At 39.1% G+C, this 20,044-nt stretch overlaps 2 protein-coding genes and 1 long non-coding RNA gene across 5 annotated transcripts; all 3 read right to left on the bottom strand.

The window, feature by feature from the left end:
- Positions 1-911: 911 nt before the first annotated feature.
- Positions 912-7,153, bottom strand: LOC113681145 (uncharacterized). Its single transcript, XR_016182559.1, has 2 exons — positions 7,048-7,153; positions 912-1,565 (listed from the first exon to the last, which is right to left on the bottom strand). It is a non-coding gene; the product is annotated as an uncharacterized LOC113681145 (long non-coding RNA).
- Positions 7,154-7,808: 655 nt separating this feature from the next.
- LOC149035739 (protein KIBRA-like) lies at positions 7,809-15,465 on the bottom strand. 2 transcript variants are annotated; one of them, XM_089192388.1, is made up of 13 exons: positions 15,146-15,465; positions 14,756-14,928; positions 14,172-14,652; positions 13,100-13,621; positions 12,582-12,653; positions 12,265-12,345; positions 11,963-12,088; positions 11,327-11,626; positions 10,764-10,916; positions 10,430-10,540; positions 10,087-10,224; positions 9,672-9,745; positions 7,809-9,323 (listed from the first exon to the last, which is right to left on the bottom strand). In XM_089192388.1, the coding sequence occupies exons 1-13, from the start codon at positions 15,410-15,412 to the stop codon at positions 9,245-9,247; spliced, it is 2,577 nt and encodes an 858-aa protein (XP_089048514.1). In that variant the 5' UTR covers positions 15,413-15,465; the 3' UTR covers positions 7,809-9,244. The 2 variants fall into 2 exon arrangements, with proteins under 2 accessions (XP_089048514.1, XP_089048515.1); XM_089192389.1 differs by having other exon boundaries at positions 10,430-10,537.
- Positions 15,466-15,919: 454 nt separating this feature from the next.
- Positions 15,920-19,436, bottom strand: LOC149035738 (uncharacterized). 2 transcript variants are annotated; one of them, XR_016182558.1, is made up of 4 exons: positions 17,622-19,436; positions 17,161-17,232; positions 16,547-16,650; positions 15,920-16,282 (listed from the first exon to the last, which is right to left on the bottom strand). XR_016182558.1 is itself a non-coding variant. In XM_089192387.1 (3 exons), exons 1-2 carry the CDS (start codon positions 17,961-17,963, stop codon positions 17,167-17,169), a joined length of 408 nt encoding a protein of 135 aa, XP_089048513.1. In that variant the 5' UTR covers positions 17,964-19,436; the 3' UTR covers positions 16,362-16,650; positions 17,161-17,166. The 2 variants fall into 2 exon arrangements, 1 of the variants encoding a protein (XP_089048513.1); XM_089192387.1 differs by lacking the exon at positions 15,920-16,282 and having other exon boundaries at positions 16,362-16,650.
- Between the last annotated feature and the right edge of the window lie 608 nt (positions 19,437-20,044).

The following is a 20,044-nucleotide window of genomic DNA, read 5'->3' as shown; positions in this document are numbered from 1 at the left end:
CGCTCTTTACAGCCTCTTCGAAGCATTTCTCCAACAACGATTTAAACGATTTAAACTTGGGAAGCGACAGTTAAATTTGGTTTACTCCTATGATGCTCTATGTAGGGACGGCAAGACATGATCTATCAGGGACAGTCTCATTCATCACGGGGGGGCACCGATCCCTTACACCCTTAGGAAGGCTTTGAAAATTTGCCTTTAAAATTAAGGAGGCTGGAAAGGGTTTTTAGATGCACGCGCGCGCGCAATCTACACGCACCACAACTAAGATGCACGCGTCAGCTGAATGAATCAAAATCAGCACACCGGAAGTTAAATGTTGCTTGAAATTGCGCGAACCGGAAATAAAATCTGCGAAATACATTTGTTTCTAGCTCGAAATTTTGTTCGGTGACCTATCTTAATTTTTTGCATGCACGCACCATTCACCATGGCACTTCAAATATAAAAGTTTCGGGAAAAATTATCTAGTATAATTTTCTGTAAGCCATAAATCGCATTTTCTTTAAATATATTTAATTCTTCTGAATAAATTTTTTCCATACTGTCTGAAAATTTAAAGAATTTAGGGAACTTTCCAACAAAGAAATAAAAATGGTAGGTCACCGAATTAGTTTTTCAGATAATTTACAAAAACTAAAATTTAGTGGACGTTTTTGTGGACCTTGTGCATTGCCATGGTAACTGATATGACGTCACAAGTACCCTCAAAGTATAGCCCAACAATAGAGTTGCAAGGAGACATATAGTTTGCCGACCCCATTAAATATCCTTCTTTGTAATATCCCATCGTTTCACAAACACTGCAACAACGAAAAACCTTTTCGAGCGTCGCTAAAGAACGCAACACAATTAGGGCTGAGTGGATGGAACTCCGTTGAAAATGAATAAATCATGCAGTGAGAGACAAATAATAATGGAAACTGTTTATTGATACACAGTAATCTCGGAGGAAATTGTTTAAGTGTTTTTTTTATTTCATTCGACAGTTAAACAATCGCATTTTTTGACATTGAATATTAACAATTGCTTTCGATATTACATGGCCTAGTATTTTGCACGCATCACTTTACTCTAAATATGTTATGGACTGCCAACTTTCTTACAGTCAACCATCTAAAACTTAAGCTTCCTCGTCGAATTCCTTATTTACCAGAGTGTCACAATTTATTTTTCACTTGTGGATGAATATTCTTTAACAATTTACAATATACCCTAGCCACTTCTTTTAACGTCCAGAGTACTTCGAGATTCCGTGTATTTAGATGAAATTACTTTACAAAGTCCTTCTTGAATCCCTCGTCGTTGTCTTTAACATCATCTTCAGGGTTGAAACGATCGTCGAAAAAACGAGAGAAAAATTCTCTTCTAAGTGTGTTACACTCTTTGTAACAGTTTTCCCTTGTCTCAGTACAATTATTAGCGCACAGTTGATCATCACAGTCGTCCAGACATTGTCTTGATACGCTGGTACAGTCAGTCACACACTGAGATGACTTGGAGGACACAAAATGTACGATGAAAATCGCGGCAATAAAGACTGCAAGTTTACAATTCGCCATGATCTGAAATAACACTTAACAGATTAGCATAACTGTTCGAGCTTCACTTCACTTGTTCCAGGCTTTCATTTAGTAAAACAGGGCGAAATATTGAACGGCGCGACGACGCCACCCAAACCTCCCATCTCATGCCTTTTCGCCCGCCGCTATAATCGCGCCGTTTATTATTAAGCCCCGTTTTAATTTGTTGGCGACGACTGATCCCCACTCCGTTCTCCCTGAAAACCATGTGATCCTCCCATTTTTAATCACGCATGTATTTTTAAATGATACGTGTAAACTTTGAGGGTACGTGTATTCAATCTGTAAATTTTGTCTCTCTTCTAAGATTATTATAATGGAAGGTTGGATATGATAAATCCAAAATCAAAATCTAGGCAGAATTTGGTGCAGCTGCCATGATTTGGATCTTAACCGCGAACTTGAATCTCTACGCACTATAAAATCTGACAAGTCCACTGCGTTTAGATCCAAGCGAAATGCATTCTGGTAAAAGCGTCAGTTCACTCTACTCGAGGCGCAATGCATCCTGGTAGAAAGATCATGTCGGTGTTTATTTTGAGATTATGCATGACAATTTATTAGAGTTTTTATCAGTATCTGCTGCTCAGTATCTTTTATCAGTATCTTCGTACTCCCCCGAAATTAATAGACGTACGAATCGTGTCTGAAAGTGTTCTTATTTTTGTCCCACATTCAAGGACGTTCGAGTTGGATAAGGCGAAATTCACCAGCAGCCGATTACAATCGATAGAAATCCATCAATTTACTCGAGGAGACTTTATCCACAGACACCAGTTGATATCAATTGATCGACTGATCACCGATTATCGGCGTTCAGATCATGGTCAGGTGATCAGGTTGGATGCACAGTTTGAGTGATTATCTTTTTAGTTTCGCCACAATTCACATGTTTGAATACGAAATGATAAGCTTATTGTTGGCCGATGATGTCCGCTCCTCCTTTAGCGGCGACCAATTCAAAGGAAGCCAAATTAGCAATATCTTAAACCCCTCAGAGAAACACATTTTATGGACATTTTCATTTGAATCGCCAAGCAGGTCCTTAAACTCTTCACAAAAACTGACGTCCATTTTCCGCGCTAAGCAGATGATGTAACATTGGATAAGAGTAGATTATACAGGTATGTTAAAAAACCTAAAACTCGCCTCCACGTTTGATTTAATTCAAAGGTAAAAGGCATAACAAACAAAGCATTAAATAACAAGTGAAAGCAAAAGATAAAACCTCAGGCGCATTCACGCAGAAATAAAATAAATTATCATAATTACCTTGGCGAGTTTGAAAACGCGGAAAATAACAAAACAAAGCAAATGCCAGCGCAAGTGCCAAAAATACCAGCTTTACTTTCATCCCGATTTCAAGCTCCCAAATTAAAAAGAATTTTTTCTCCTTTTCCAAAGTCTGATATCAAGTCCGAGCTACGAATTATCATCAAGCATTGGATAAAACAAATGGCCAGAACAGCGGCCAGAACAATAGAGTCTACATTAGATACTCCACGACTGGTTAAAATAAACTAAACAGGCACCAGATCGGCTTGCTTTCGCTTACATCAGGTTGAAGAACGACATCACTTGGTACTAATTTCTAAAATAGCTGGTTACTTACCGATTACCGTGTTTTGTCAAGAACGGAACTTCTTTATCTTTAATTACTTCGCTCGCCTCGATCTGCTGAATGAATTGTTATCAGACAACCGTTTGTTTTATAGCTGCAGGATTAATTTATGTCAGTTCTTGACAAGAAGAGCACCATCTGCTGGGAAATAGATCTTTGTAAAGTGTCGCCACAATTATTTATGGAGTATTTTACCGCAGTTAATGGCAGCTTTTGGAAAAAACACTTAACCACGCTTTGTCATGTAATTATGCTTGAATGCGTACGTATGTGCAATTTATTTTGTGCTATTTGATTAACTCGCATATGTTAACTTAATGTCCTTAATGCCTCTTTTCCTCTGAATTAAGTAGCAATTTCACTCAACCCCTAACATGGCCAATTTGCCCACCTCACGGCAGGTCGCTCCCGAGAGAAATTACAACGATCTTAATTCCGTTCGTCAAAGCAAACCCAATTTATAAAATCGGTTTGGTTAAATGTATGAAGAAAACGAAAGAAGGCAGATCGTTCTAGTAATCACATGTAGAAGTACTGTGTTCATTTAGTCATTCAGCTGCCCAAAAAACCTGGTCTTTTATTTCGTAATTAACTGAAACCTATTTTTACTCGTTCGCATATTAGCATAAAAGTTCACGGCAATGCTATGTCTACAAAAATACGTTCCAAAATACTTCCTGACATGAACGGTTCAGCGGCGACCTCCTTAAAAATAAACATTAAACCGTTACAAAAACTTAGAAAATGTGTGTTATTTCAAGGTTTTATCCCACCTATCGTGAACTCTAGTCTAATACAGCTGCCTCGATTCATTCAAAGAGGGCGGGGGTGTTGACGACCGAAGGATCTCTTCCTCCGCTATTGTGCGTGACAGCAAGAAAGATCAGGCGTGGTAATTGCTTAACCACTTGTAATCTGGATTAGTTGGCATTAAGAACAGTTTCAAACTACAAAATATTTCAAGTTTGACTTTAACTTGTCTAGAAATAACGATCATTGACGCGTACATCACGTTTGTCCTATTCCCGATTGGTTTCTGCGCCACAGAATGATAAAAAATGTCATGAGACTAGTTTGGTTGTTCACAACCTTCACCGACCATTTTGCCGACTCATTTCTGCTTTTTACTCAGGAAAATCAAATCGTCTTCCGCACAACTTCACTTTCCAAGCCATTTGTGGGGGAAGAGGTCAAATTTCAAGGTTATGGACTCTTACGTTGCTCAGTCTGTAAATTACCCTTTATCAAATCCCACGTAGTCGTCTCCCATTTCATTACAAAAAAAAAAAGAACAAAAACAGAACAAAACAAAACAAAACAAAATAATAGAATGAACTAAGGTTAAAATCGGCGCCCCAGTTGGTGCAGTTTTAGAACTCTTCACTCAGGGTTATTGAATATCAGTTTTAGGGGCTACGTTAAAAGGTTTTTGCCTGTCAATTACTTCAAAATGATTCTAATGTCTCGAGAGGTGAAATTGAGTATGTTTTTGATGGAAACAATCTGGCAACCATATTAGCGATAATTTTCTTAGCCTGGTGCATTGTGTTTTCTTTTTTACTTTTAATTTGAGGTATACGAGTCTCATCTGAGTAAAATAATAACCTCGCGAGACAGATGAATAAAGTCAGAAATGTAAGCAGGAAGTCTACAAGTTCACTAGACTCACGCCCACGCATGTACTAACGGGAAAAGAAAACTATATCCTTCCGCTGGAACCTATCTAAGAAAACACCGACAATTAAAAAAATAAGAAAAGGGAAATTGAGAGGTGTTATATCTTCTCGTTTTCCTAGAGCCCATTTTTTTCCCGCCGCTTTCCCGTATGTGAAAGGAAACCGGTTGGCTGGGTAAAAAAACAGAAACAAACAAACAAAAAATCAAAGCGAAAAAAGAAATGATAAGAAAAGAAAAGTGAAAACCGACCAAGGTGGTTGATAGCTTGAAGGTGGAGCGGGGGAGTTTGGTGGGAAGCAATTTTTTTTAAGCCTATCGTCGCTTATGTTCCTTAAGTTTGTGGCGTTGATAAGGTCTTCTTAAATACCTTCACACAAGCTCTTTTTCCAGTTCAAAGGCTTTTTTGTAGGATTTTGTTTTGTTTTCGCCCACAATGAAACTTTGCTTATCAGACAGTCCATCTGCGACTTTTTCACATATTATTATTAATTAATACCGGCCGACGGTAAACGAATTATGACGAAAAGCAAGACGACAATGCATATATCTTTTAAGCATCAATTCCCTGCATTAGGAACATAAAATGAAACACACTACGCGCAAGGGAAATTTGCGGTCAATAGGCGCTATAAATCAAAATCACGTCAAAGCAAGTCGTGACATTTGCCTAGGTAGAATTTTGAATCCTTATTATTTTTTAAAGTATTATAAAGGATGCAATTGGCTTACACTGACATTTTACATAGACGCAACTGCAGGTTCAGTTTAAGGTCCTGAAAAAAACATTTCCTATGGCCCCTTTTTTTCCGAAGACAGTTAGTTTCGCAAAATGTAAGAATTGGCACGCGTCTAAAGATTTTATTTTGGCGATTTTGAAGGAAACTTACAGTTTCCAGTTAAGGGAACTTAATTCGCAAATAATTTTTTTTTTACTACAGCGTTTAATTTAACAATGGGAACAATTCTAGATATCGGTCTCAGGTACTGGCCAGATGACTTATTTTGCCCCACTAAAATATTGTTTTATATGCAGTATTAACTGTACTTCTGGGGTATCAGAAAAACTGAAACGCTTTTGAAAAGTGAAAAGATTTTAATTTTACAGTATCGTTTGCATGGAATTTAAGTGGTTAACAACCAAATTAACGACATGGCCGATTTTTTTTTACCAAAGTTCAATGTATTTGAATTGTAGATTTAAGTTCATGTCAAAATTAAACGTAAGGATATGAAATGAAGTGCAAATTTGTGTCGTTAAGTTTCGCGAATTTTATTCTTTTTTTGCAGGACTTTAATTTCGCGATATCATAAAAATTCCCGCAAAATCGAATAATGATAAAATATGAATATCTGGCTTAGTGTTTTTCTCTTTTCGATTACCACCGCGATTGGAGTTTTCCTTTCAAAAGATATTTGTAATATGCTTTTGAACACGACTTCTCAGTCAGAAAACTATTATCATCGCAGCTTGTGTTTATCCTTAGACCACAGGTGTACCAATTGCTCAGTTTGTAAATGGTAGATATCTAGTAAGCTTATCTGACTGTTGAATATTTGTTCTTTGAAAAGTACAAACGCATAAAAGGAGTTTGAGACAATTCTACATTTGAGACATTTCTACATATTGTCGTTCCTAATGATCGGTAGGTCGTTAGAAGTCGGTGAGTGTTTCGTCGAATGTAATCGTCATCGTTGTTTTTCTTGACAAAGACACATCCTTGTTATTTCCTTCTGTCGCATGGGTTGTTTTGCGTTTTAGTAAACAACTTGCGATCATGTTGATTGGGTCATAGTGGTGGCAGTTTTTCTTTTTTTGCGATGTCGGATTGTAGGACGACTCGTCTAATTGCTTTTGTTTTCCTGTAACCTTCCGTATATAATGTTTACTCTACTATGTTCGATTAAGAGGTCGTTAAATGCATGTATTTTGTCTTTGGATATGGCGGTAAATGTAGCGTGAACGAAACTTAAACATAGCGGTATCGTTTGTCGGCAAGATGTAATTGCGCGTTCCTCGATGACACTTGGTTCAAGTCCACCACTTCGGCTTTACGAAAGCTATCGGACAATCTGCAGAAGACGTTATGCCATTTCCTTTCCTTTGCCTAATCTTTACTTCCTTAAGCACATCGATAAACATTACAAATACTTTAAAGGAACACTTACCTTTACGTGCACAATTTTCTTTTTTGTCAGAGATACTGCGAAGTTTAATGAACCAGAAGTTTGAGCCACCAGACTGACAACCGACTTCTGAATTGAAAATAATGACAATTACGCTTAAACTGTCCGCGCCCAGCTGTAACCGACAAAAGTCGTTTCCAGGACTTCTCCATGCGGACGATCGGACTCAAAATGATAAACAGTCACACTAATATATCCTTTACTGAACACTCTGTTGCGAAAAAACCTTCTGAGTCAGCACTCCCCTTGCTGGTGGTCCAGGCCACTTTTCTAAGTAAATGCTTTGAGAACTTACTGCTATTCTGATTATGGCTGTTGGTTCCAAGGTTCCAAGGTTCCAAGATTTCAAAGTTAGTCTCCATGATAACCGTGGCATGTTTTGTTGATGTGCCCACTTTATATCCCTCTAAATAGCGCAGAAAGCAGCACATATCACATACGAAACTAGCTATAGCCTAATGACAGAGTTCTTTAAGTTCAATGATAGAGCACTGGAGCGCGGAATCCCAAGATCTGGGTCACTAATTTTCGTGGGGAACACAATTCTGTCATCGTCTTACGCTCAGCATTATGTCCTAAAAAAGAGGGGGGGAGGGGGGGGGGGAGAGGAAGTGTTACTCCTCGTCGCTTCACGCAAAGAAATTGCGATTAGCTCCAGCTGGGTGGGCCATTTAACTTAATTACAGCCTTCACTCCAGGTGATCGAAAGAATGGTGTTAGAATAACAAAACAGTGAACGATCGTACGTAAAATATTGTTTTCTCCTTTATTAACCTATGTCGTTTTCTAGAGAAACGAACGATTTTATATACCAAACAACACGACCTAAGCTGGTCATTTAACTATGAGGGTACTCCACAGAATATAATGCCTTATATATTAAAATATTATTCTTCAAAAATGGAATATATAAGTGTATGAAGGTAATAAATAAGTATATACAGCCCATGTATGAACAAATTTTGGTATACAATTATTTTTTTCAAGAAATTACCGGGTCGGGGTCTATCTGTATATGATTTTATGGCGTCACATTAATTATTTTTTAGTTTCCTTTAGTTATTTTGTTAATATGTCTTAGTTTTGGGTTGCATAATATTGAGAGCTTCTCTGTGAAAAGATATATTGTCAGTGATTTTGACTTAAAACTTTTTAACCACGACATTCTGCATCAGCGACATGGAACCTTCACCGCCTCAGCACAGCTCTTACCAAGAAAAAGGTAAAAGATCCTACCAGTTTGACATTCGAAAATATTCCCCCTTTTTTTCCCCGAAAATTAAGTATTTAGGCCAATGGAATCGAAAGGGTTTAGCCCTTGACGGAGTTATTCTCAGCCTCATCATCAGGGCGAGGCCACAGCAGGGTCGTTCATTCGAAAAAGAGCTAATAGACATAGGTAGCAAGACTCGTTTTGACAATGAGGCCAGAGCTTAACCAGAAAAAGGCTTTCGGCTGACGCAATATTACAAACATATAGTACAAAGCTAACTCTGCGGTCAAGTTAAAAAAAGACGTTTGAATATTATATTACAAATTGATAGAAAACGCGCGTTGCAACTGGAGGTAGCAAAGTTATAAAAATACGAACTTTAACCTAACCCTTTACCCCCTGACATCAGTATGCATATTCTCCTCACTGTTCTTTATAAATTTCCTAAGGTGCTGACAAGGAGAATTTGTGTAATAGTCAAGAGCTGCTTTTGTTGGTGATCATCTTCTCTGTTCTCATAACTTTCATGTTTGATTCAGGGATGATATGGTAAGGAGAAATTAGATGCTAGTCACTCTTAGGGGCTAAAAGATTAAGGTTTCTTCTATTAGAGAGTTTTCCTCTTTCACAGCAACAGGTATAATTTAAGCTACTTTTTGAAAGTTCTTGGTCAGTTTATACAAAAATCGTTAGTTTTAATACTAACAAAAAGAACTACCTAGAAGATTTGCAACTAATCACCAGCTGAAATGGTCGTCGATGTGTGCCAAGATGTGTTCCAGAGCTGTTTTATTCTTGTTTTTGTTCGCCTTTGCGTACTTTTGTCGAATTCTTTGGAAGGTACCACTTTCATTTGGTTCTCCTGTCGTTTGCTGCACGTCAATTTCATTCAAATAACTCCAGTGAAGATAAATTCAATATTTCTGAAGCTTGAATGTTTCTTCTTTGCTCATTGCAATGAGCGCTTTACACCCAATGAGTGTCATTAGCGTTTGAATTCCCGGGCGACTTAGCTTGCTTATTATGCAAAGGGCTGAATCTGTCTCTACAAAAAAAAAAATCAACAACAACAAACTAATGAGTAACAATCACAGTTTGAACCCAGTGGTAAAGGTAAACACCAGAGCTTGACAGAGTGACATTTCTGAGGATTTCAAGGTCCCATACCCCAGATCTCAAGGCCACTACAAACTAAACTATGTTTTCCCTCTGAACATGAAAATTTTAAGATATTCTTTCTTGTTGAACAATAGTCTTGAGACAAATTTTCAAAGACCTTAAAGTTCTTTGTGCAGTTTTGAAAACGAGTTGGATAAGAAACCCCAGAGATTTGAGCTTGATTCTGATTGGCTAAAACGTACTGCACTCGCGTCGTACCAAGAAAACCTCTTACCTAAAGGCCTTGTGGCTTCTTCTCGAGTAAGGACTTCTACCTCGATGTCCAGGCATGGTGAGGCTTCTGAAGGCCTGCAAACAACGGAGACAAGGTCAAAACGAGTGTTTTGGTGTTTCAGATCCTGCTTGACGCGACTATCGTCCGAGTGTGAAATTGAAAAGTTACCTAATGATTTCGGTGACACCAAACGATGAGAATTTCCAAGTGGCGCGCTCTTAACAATTTGTTTAAGTCTGTTCAAAATACATCGTGGTTTACAAAGTGAAGACGGTGGATCGAAATTCTGTGGAGTCACGCTGTGTAATAGAACTCGTTTTTTGTGCTTTTGTTTACGGTTTTTCCAAGGTAAACGTTTTCAAAGGAATAAATGTGAGTCAGTCTGTGTAAAAACTAGGTGATTCTATCGACTCACCTCTACATCTCTGAGGAGAGCCTGAAATTCTTCGCTCTCCTCCATTGATTTTGGAATTTCGGTGCATCCTCCGTCAATTGCCTCCTCGATTCGTTTCTTCAGCTGCGACAACCTTCGAATATCATCGTTTACCTGCAGCTAAACACACGAAATTAAGCCACGTTAGTCTCTCCGATGTGAGACACAATAATCTCCTCACACTCCTAAGGTCGTGCAACCGCTGCGAAATTTGCAAATCGAGTCCCTAGATAACTCGTTCCTATGCTTCGCATATCTACGAGTAAAAAGTGCTTGTCATGCATGTAATCAGAAAGTTTTAAAAACGAATTTGAAATACACCAACCTGTTTGGCTTTAGAGGCTTCTAGCTGGAATTCAAGGTCCACAGCCGCCCGAGCATCAAGATGATTTAACTGTTGATACTGTCGTATTCCTTGCCATGACATTGGGCGCTGCTGGTGGAAAAAAAATTCTAAGTTATAACTCACGGCAAATGGCAACCCCCTTGAGGGCTTAGTTAAGCAAGGTGTAAGTCTGCTATAGCCACAAGCTTGTTGCAGAGCCTATCAAGTTCAGCACCAATACTAGTAGATGCACCACGCCTTGCGCCTTTCACCACCTTAATCACCACTTATTATATCCTTTCGTTAGCTTTCGTTGATATTAACTTATAATCACCTTTTTCCTTCTCATGCTGGTCCTTTCCACAGACATTCTCACAAATGGGCTGGCCTCCGTTTTCCGCGTGGTACAGTCCGAGTTACTGCGATTAAGAGTTATGTCACCAACCAGCCGACTCAAAGGCATCATGTAAAGCTCATCGAATTCTCCCTAAAAAAAAGTAATATAATGTCGGTTTTAAATTGAGTATTAGAAGAAGGAACCAAAGACCAGTTAGATGCAAAGACAATCGCAATCGCCTCCTATTCAAATGCACTGTACAACAACTATGCGCTGTTTTCTTTGACCATCACGCAAGCTTTCCCGTCTTAAATGGCGTTCTTTTTTTACGCAGCCTTCAGCTCTGGTAAATGGGTGACACGACTTGCCTGCGCTGGCATGTTGGCATTCTTTGTTTTCGTGAGTTTTATAGACGAATAGCCCACGCCAAGTAAGCTCAGCAGTTCGCAGTTTCAACTAGCCGCTGTAAAGGCCTAGGTTTAGTTTAACCACAGTGCAGCTCCAGACTCGTCTTGTGTAACATGTTTGATTTTAACAATAACCACAATATTTGAACTTACGTGGCCTTGGAACGACAGCGGTTGAGGATCAGAAAACTTTCTCGAATACTTCGACTTCAGCATGTTGGGTCTGGGCCGAGCTACAGGTGATCTATCGAAGTCACTGTCTCTGTCCTGTAGAGAGCCTCCACTGATGACACTATCACCTTGAGACTGCGCTCTTTCTACCGGCCTTCCAGCGGTGCGCTTTCGAACGGGTAGACTTTCCATACCCTCGTTAAGTACTTCTTGACTCACTGATCTACAAGGGATACGCTCGAATCCAACCACTGACTCCAGGCTTAATGTTGAGCCTTCGCACTGAAAAATAGGATGTACAAATTATTTTCTGCAGTTTTTGCCTGATTGGCTCTACAGATGGTTTTACGACTAAGGCCTTGACATCAAGCCGTAAAAATGATCAAAAGAGATCTGGCTATCTCTGAAAAAGTGTTTCATCTCTAAATTCCGCATCGTAAGTAGTATATTAACGACTTGCTTCTGCACGGAAATATTTTCAAAAAAATATTCTCCACAAAGCCACAATTCACTCAGGTTAATTAATGGTTAATTAATCAGATTAACCAACTTTTTCAGTTTTTGTCTGGACTTCGTCTATGCACACAAAATCATTCAGAATTATTCGTCTATACTCACCCATGAGTTGGGTCGTAAGTTGCCTCTCTTTGGCTCACAAACGCAGTCCATCGAGAGCGAACCAATTGCAGGCGTCATGGTATTTATCTTGCCATGTTGATACTTCGCAGCTGCCGACTGGAAGAACTGTTGACAAATAATTACAGTATTACCCTTATGACTACGAGCGTGGCTAGTGTTGGATGCTATTTTGTCGTATTCATCCTCTTTAAAAGTAGAGAAATTTGTTTTATCAACTGAGGTGATAAAACCAACTAATTAGTCTAACTCATGACGACCATTTGACTTATGTGTCAACTTACCGCAAAACTCAATAAGTTATACCATCGAAATTTGACAGGAGTTTGACTATTGAAATCCGCAAGGCTGATCTGCGTCCCACCCTGAAATTCAATAAGAAGAAGTTGTTAGAAAAACCTTTCAGTGAGAGAATGTTCCCATGGTATCACAGTCAGACCAATTCCTCAAAACTAATTAACAAGGAACTGACGAGCAGCAAGGAAGAAGAATTACTAACTAAATCAGATCCTGAGAGTTAAATTTTACAGCGTTGATATATTTTTATGCACAAATACTGAGTTTTTTTTTTGCATTTTTTGACCAAGAAAGTTAAACTCACCAGAAGCTCTTCCGTTTGAAAGCTGGATCTAACGAGGAGGTTCACCTGGAGAGTCTTACTTGTCAGTTTGCTCTGCTCAAGGAAAAAAAACAGTGATATGTTGAATTAATTTCCTTCTAGAGCACAACTCTACCATCACAAATGCAGGATACAACAGGCTAGGGCAGGAAATGAGAACACCTCTATAACATAAAAAACCCAGGAAATACAGAGAGAGCAGGGAGAGAAATTTGTTACTCGCTATTCAATTAATCAATTACGGAGTCAGTAAGTCAGTGAGTCATTCTGCCAGGCAAGCGATAAGTCAGGGATTTCTACAGTCTGTCAATCCGCAAGTCAGAAAGTCAATCAGAAATTCAGAAAGACAGTCAGAAAGTCAGTGAGTGAAACAGTCAGTTAGTCAGTCAGTAGTCAGTCAGTCAGTCAGTCAGGGGTCAGTCACTCAAGAAGCGGTCATTCAAATCATCAGGCAGCCAGTTAATCAATCAGTGATCAGTCGGTCAGATCTGTCCTCTTACCTCGGGAACCGGAATATGAAACTGTTCCTCAAACACAGGATTGTCTTGGTAATCACAACGCTTCGTTTCCAAAACGCAGCTTTCACTAAGCGAACTCGGCAACAAAACGGCTTTTGCGAACACTTCTTTATTCTGTGTGGTGTTGCCAAGAGCCTTCAAACCCTTTGCTTGATCGATACACACGATCAGAGCTTCGCGATCAACATCGTATGAGAGTCCTAGTTTCATTTGCGCCGTGTCCACACTGTCTTCGTCGAAGTCTCCTCTCTGGGTAGCTTTCAGGTTTTCTTGGGATGCGTCAAAGACTCCGCTATCAGCCGCCACGGATTCGTCCGAAGGCGCAGCAGTTACGGGCCTTGTCCCAGTTGGTGGAAGATGGACCTCGCATCGTCTCAGCGGAAGCGACGGAATGCCTTCCGTGATTGGAGACATAGGCGTAAAAGGAAAATTGTTAATCGATTCGTTAGACTTAGAGTCTGCGGTCAACAGACGAAGTCGCTGCTGAACTGGGATTCCGTCGGCCTGAAATGACAGAAGATAAGAAAGTCAGTGATAAATACTTAGGGCACTAGTGCGCTACAAAGTTTTCCTCGCCAAGTTTTGACTTAAAAAGGGTTTATTTCCATTGTCACGTTGACCGAAAAAAAAAATCATAACCAGCGAGCATTTACGATTCTCTTTGGCTATAACCTGATATACGAGGTTCCGAACTCTTGCCAAAGGAAAACGTGTTTGTAACAAAATTTGACTGAATTTAATCTGCCGAGGTAAGCACCAAAAGGGAGCGAAAATTTACTTTGGCAAGTTTTTCTTATAAATAGTCGTACAAAAGTTTTCTTTGCTGATGAATTTAAGAAAAAAGTTTTCATTCCCAAGTTTATTTAGTGGGCAAAATTGCATGCGTCAAAGTGTGGCTTCACCTATGTCAAAGGGGCTAGCAAAGTAAGGAAAGGTTAGGATATTTTTGCAACTTACACATTCACTTGGAATGAAGTTGGGCGTTTTCTCCGCGGACTTATGAACTGAATACTACCAGATGACTCCGCTTGAAAAATGAACGAACAAAACAAACCTGGGGTAAACAGCTCCTGTCGAGCTCTGTTCCATCCAGACATGTACTCTCTCCCTCCGTGGCTATGACACGAACGGTGGCCGGCGAATTCGTCGGAGAAAGATCGCTCGTACTCGGAGAAATCGGCGGCGATTGCGTAGACGAAATCGAGTCACGAGACGATAGCGAGACCTGCGACGAGTTGCTGGCGCTGGGGTGATTTGCTCTCCCGGATGTCGGCGTGTAACTTGTGGCTGCACCTGTTGTCCGTACTTCGTAGATCGGTTGACATGCCGGGTAAGTAGAAATTCCTTGAAGTAAATCCGTCACACGTTGGTGGAGCTCTCGGAGGTTGGGCATGTCACCGCTATGACTCAGATCGGGATAGTTGAGCGAGTTCAAGGAGCCTCGGCTGGAAGCAGATAAGGATCCTCTGCTTCCGGACAAGGAGAGGGAGCCACGGCTTGAACACGAAGAAACAGATGGGGTGCTTCCAGAGATACTGCAAAACAAACCGCAATATTCAACATACCTGTGTTAGATCTAGGTGGAAATCATAAACTTAATGTGATTTATCTACAGTAGAAACCTAACACAAATCTCACTTTTTAAGCCGCATGTTCAGAAGGTTCGTTATCTTGGATTGCTCATCAAGCCGTCGAACTAACAGAGATTTCTCTGCTTGAAGTTGAATTCTATCAGCTGTGGCTCGATTAGAGACTTCTCTTGCGTGGCTGAGGTCAGCAGCCAGTCTGTCTTTCTCGTCCTCCAGCTTTTTCTGAAATAAAAAGCAGTACATCAATGTGAGCACTCTCAAATATGAACTCAAAGAAAAGTGCTCACAAAACCTGAAACACTTATCGTAAGGAAAACGGTCTAAACCTCAATGGGATTGCAAGTAGGAGTGCTTGACTGCCTTCGCACATTTCTGTCAAAACACTTCTGTGTAAAAGATACGTGGACAATATTCTATGAAGCCTTCATGGTCAACTTACTTTTTCTCCTTCGCTTTTGACAAGAGAGTTTAGGCGACGAATTTCGTCAAGGAGAGTTTCCTTTTCTTGCAGAAGCATTGGCCTCGAATTATTATCGTCCGTCATTACTTGTGTAATTCGTTCGTCCAGACAAGTGATTTCACTTTGCAATTTTGATTCATTTTTCAATGCCTCTTTATATTCTGCCTTCAATTCTTGTTTATCTCGCACAGGGAGATGTCCAATGGCCGCATCTGAGCCAAGGTCCAAATGGGATCCAACTCTCATTTCCACTTCAGCTGAATCATCTTTGCCCTACACAGACGAAGGGTTTCCAAAATTAAAACGGCAATTTCACTATTTTCAACCTATCACCCACACGCAACCTGATCACCGCGTCTTAACCTTTTACACTCTAACACTGATTGGTATTCACATTCTCCAAACTTTTCCCTTTACATTTCCTCTACTACTGACAAGGAGAATTTTTTAACAATCAAGATCGTCTTTTGTTGGAGCCGGGGATCATTTCCATAACGCTTGTGACCTAGATGAGTGATTCAGTGATATTGAAGGAAAAAATTCGACGCTTGTCACTCTCAAGGATCAAAGAGGTAAGCATTTTCCAAATCTTTTCGTTTGGTTCCCAACTGCTTTTCATGATACCTTCCCCTTCTCTGATTGGCCAAAATGTTCTTTTGATTTCTTTGTTTCTGGTATTCTACCCATATTATTTGGTTAACTACCAGCAAGGCTGACTTTCCTAATTAATGTGTATTTGTACACCAGTTGTAAACATACCAGTCCTACTTACAGTGTATGACAAATTTGTGCATGGCATTGTTTCATTTTTTGTTGCTGTATATTAATCCCACATTGTATTGTGGTACAATGCCATGCACAAATTTGCCACAGTATTAAACAACACTTGTTGTCAAACTGAATTGAAACGTTTGATTCAGAAGCCATGCTTCAGCCACACTATCTTGAAAATTTATTCTTGAATATAGGTTTAGCATGGCAAAAGCAAAACTTAGCTAGTCCTTACATTTAGCAAACGCCTGCTCCTTTTGCACTTTTCTTTATGCTCTTCATTTTTCCCCTTTCTTATCCTCTGCTCTCTTTCTTTAGTTGTTTTGAAGTACCGATAAAACTGAGCTGTTGAGTTAAAAACAATAATTATTATCGCTGCATGAAATCCTAAAATTACAATACAATGACAAGTCTATATGTATATGTAACATCAGCTTATGGATATATATTAATTAAAAGAATTAATGCTGGTAATATTGTGTTTTCCCTCTCAGTTTTTAAGTTTTCTGTCCAACATATTTCAGAAAATTTGTTTGATTTTGCACAAGGTAAATGCTTCTTGTTCTAACTTGCACACAACATTAAAACTTGATTCCTGTAATGTAATACCTTCCATTTGTAAGTCAGTCCATAGGCAGCTTTCTCCTCCATGCTCTTTTTTCAGTACTTCTTTCACTTTTGCAAAAATACTCTGGTTTCTCTCTGACTGTGGACTGTAATAAAAATGAGAATGTTATTTTTGTTTTAAACAATAGCCAGAGGCAGTTATAATAATATTATTATTATCATTCAGCCAAAAAAGGAAATAATAATTCAAGTAAAGCAGTTATACAAGAGGGACAATTTTCTAATCACTGCTGGTACAGTGCAGAAGCTACATGCTTTTTACACCTTCAAACTGACATTAGGATTTCTGGTTCTTGGAGGGAAAAGATTTCTCAAAACAAAAATTTGCATGTATTAATCTATCAGCAACATAATAGTTGAAATAACAGATTCTAAAAGTTTACCACCTCCTACTCCCAATTTGAATATTTTACACTGGCCCCAGACTCTAAACACTGGCCTCAAAACGGATAACCAACAGTCTCTTAGAAGAAGCTGGTCAGAGAGAGATTTAGTTCTTGGTGGTAAAGTTTTAATTCTAATATCTTGCATGCCATCTCTCTTAGTGCCTTGCTATTTAAACACATCATCTTATGTATGGTAAAAAAATAACATACTCCTCATCAATGATGAAACCTTGTGTCACTTTTTTTTTCTACCATCTTTTTGTAGATGAACCGAAACCGTTTCTGGAAGATAATATGGAAGAACATCATATGTCAAAAGTCAATTCAAACCACAAACTTGTTTATTTCTTTAATCAGGGTCAGCAAGGTTTTTGGGTAAACAGTACACAGTGGAATTTTAAACTGGGTAAACAGTATTTTTGCTAAATGCTTGCAAAATAGGCACAAGAATTTCAGCACAAGGATGTTCCAACTTTGTGATAAGCACTAGAACCAACATCTACACATATTGTGCTTTAAGTTAACACAGAACACGCGTGATGGCGGAATGGCGGTGTCTTTGAAGACACGTTTTATGCTTCTGATACACCGCAACTGAAACTCTCAAACACAACTTAACGGTACTAAAGTTGAAAAAATTTATATCCTTAAAGTAATTAAAGAATATTTACCTTTAAGTCATTTGGAATCACAACATTTGATTCTCTGCGAGAGCTTTTAGAACGTTTGTTGCCTTTCTTCTTTGCCTGCCCTTCCAGACTCGCAAGTTGGTTCTTCAGCTTTGCATTTTCTTGCTGAAGGACTGCATTCGTATCTTCTAGTTTCTTTTGCCCTTCGAGAATCGAATCAATCCTTCTACTCATTCTTTCCATAAGAACAAGCTGTCTCTCTTGAACTGGATCGTTTGCAGCCCGAGGAAGAATCCAAACACGTGCCCGCAACGAAACGAAACTCGACCGAGTGAACGAACGACAGTGAAAGATCAAATATCCCGCGATTATAGTTTTGGACATTTGATTGGCGTTCTTAAGGTATTTGTCATGCGCATAAGGATCTCGGCCTCACTCTGGGGACGAGACATACCGCGTCCTCGATACAAACGCGCGCTTTTCAACGTTCAGTTAGAGATGTCTGGTGACGTTTGCAGTTCAGAGCTGTTCACTTCATGCTCAGAAACCCCGGTTTCCTTGTTCAGCAAAACCAATGCTTGGGAAGTTTTAATACCCTTTGTGTGTGGGACGCAAATAACTTTGAACCTAGAGCATCAAGCTACTTTTTGCCTGTTTATAGGATACACAGTCTTTTTGCTGGAGCTTATTTAACTCTTGACAATGTAAAACTCATGGCAGTTTGCCCTATTCCACGCCGTGCCATTATTTTACCAGCCAGTTATTAACATCAATCTACATTCACATGTCGTTGTTGTTTTTAATATATTTAACAATAAATATTATTCCCCTTAGTGGTGGTGGATATTTAATGAGCTGTGAAGTATATACCAAACCAGTGAGATAAAAGAATTATAAATTTATATCTCAGAACACTGCAAAAAAAAGTTTTTCACACTTCAGCTTAAGCTGGGAAGTGGATAGCACATGCATGTACTATCCTGAGTTTGAGTAGCCAATCAGAGCATGCAAAAAACACTGTCCACTGGTTTGGTATATACTAAAATTATATGGTTTTGAAGAAATGTACCTTATTTGCTCAGGTTAGTCAAATTCCCTGTGCAACCACCTTCCTTTAGTGAAACAGTTTCCAACACAAGAAATCAAGTCTCTTGTTCACAATCAACAAACACAGTTTCATTACCCAAAGAATTGAAAAAGCAATAAAATCAGTAGCGTGAAATATTGTGGCTTTACTAAATACATAATATTAATATTAATCTATGATTAATTCATTGAAGGTTGCTGGAGGCTGCTCTCGTATGGTTTCTGGTTCTTGTGAGAGATTATGTCAATAAAGTAGACTTGGTGTACACCAAAAGATTTGATGTGTTTTTAAGGTCCTTAAACACGGCATAAATATTATGATAAATTTAATGTTGTATTTAAGGCTCCTTTAACTAGACCTTAAATCTCCCCAAAAGGTTTAACGTTAGATTTAAGGTGGTTTAAAGTAACCCTAAATCCTTCAAAGGATTTAAGCACGGTTAAAATGACTTAAACATAGCTTAAATCTCAATGTCGATTTAATTTGCATTTAAGAATGCTTAAACCTCGCCTAAACAAAGGTACATTTTTAAGTCATGTTTAAGTTTAGTAAACATGGCTTAAATTTGTCTTTGGGTTTAATAGTTGTTTAATTTTACTTAAATGACACTAAAATTTGGCATCTTACCCAGTGTAAGTGTGTTACACTCTTTGTAACAGTTTTCCCTTGTCTCAGTACAATTATTAGCGCACAGTTGATAATCACAGTCGTCCAGACATTGTTTTGATACGCTGGTACAGTCAGTCACACACTGAGATGACTGGGAGGACACAAAATGTATGAGTGTAAGTGTGTTACACTCTTTGTAACAGTTTTCCCTTGTCTCAGTACAACTATTAGCGCACAGTTGATCATCACAGTCGTCCAGACATTGTTTTGATACGCTGGTACAGTCAGTCTTACACTGAGATGACAAATGTATGAGTGTAAGTGTGTTACACTCTTTGTAACAGTTTTCCCTTGTCTCAGTACAATTATTAGGGCACAGTTGATCATCACAGTCGTCCAGACATTGTTTTGATACGCTGGTACAGTCAGTCACACACTGAGATGACTTGGAGGACACAAAATGTATGATGAAAATCGCGGCAATAAAGACTGCAAGTTTACAATTCGCCATGATCTGAAATAATAATAATAAATAATAACTTTATTTAAGTGTCAGCGTATTTAGCACTGCTGTGCTAATTGGGGACACTGTAAATGAGGAAACAAATATCGTAAATGAACAGAAACTCGTTAAAAACCCCAACTGGTAGGAGGCAGACCAGTTGGCTATTTACAAAGCGTGCAGGAGTTGAATTCGGGGCCACCGAAGACAAATCAACATAGTGGCAGGGAGGAGGACTTGAACCCGGGACCTCCGGCTTACAAGTGC

This window comes from Pocillopora damicornis, chromosome 13 (assembly GCF_964200805.1).
Source record: "Pocillopora damicornis chromosome 13, jaPocDami1.2, whole genome shotgun sequence".
Taxonomy (NCBI): domain Eukaryota; kingdom Metazoa; phylum Cnidaria; class Anthozoa; order Scleractinia; family Pocilloporidae; genus Pocillopora; species Pocillopora damicornis.
The sequence above is the reverse complement of the archived record's forward strand: the minus strand, read 5'-3'. Positions and strand labels throughout refer to the sequence as shown.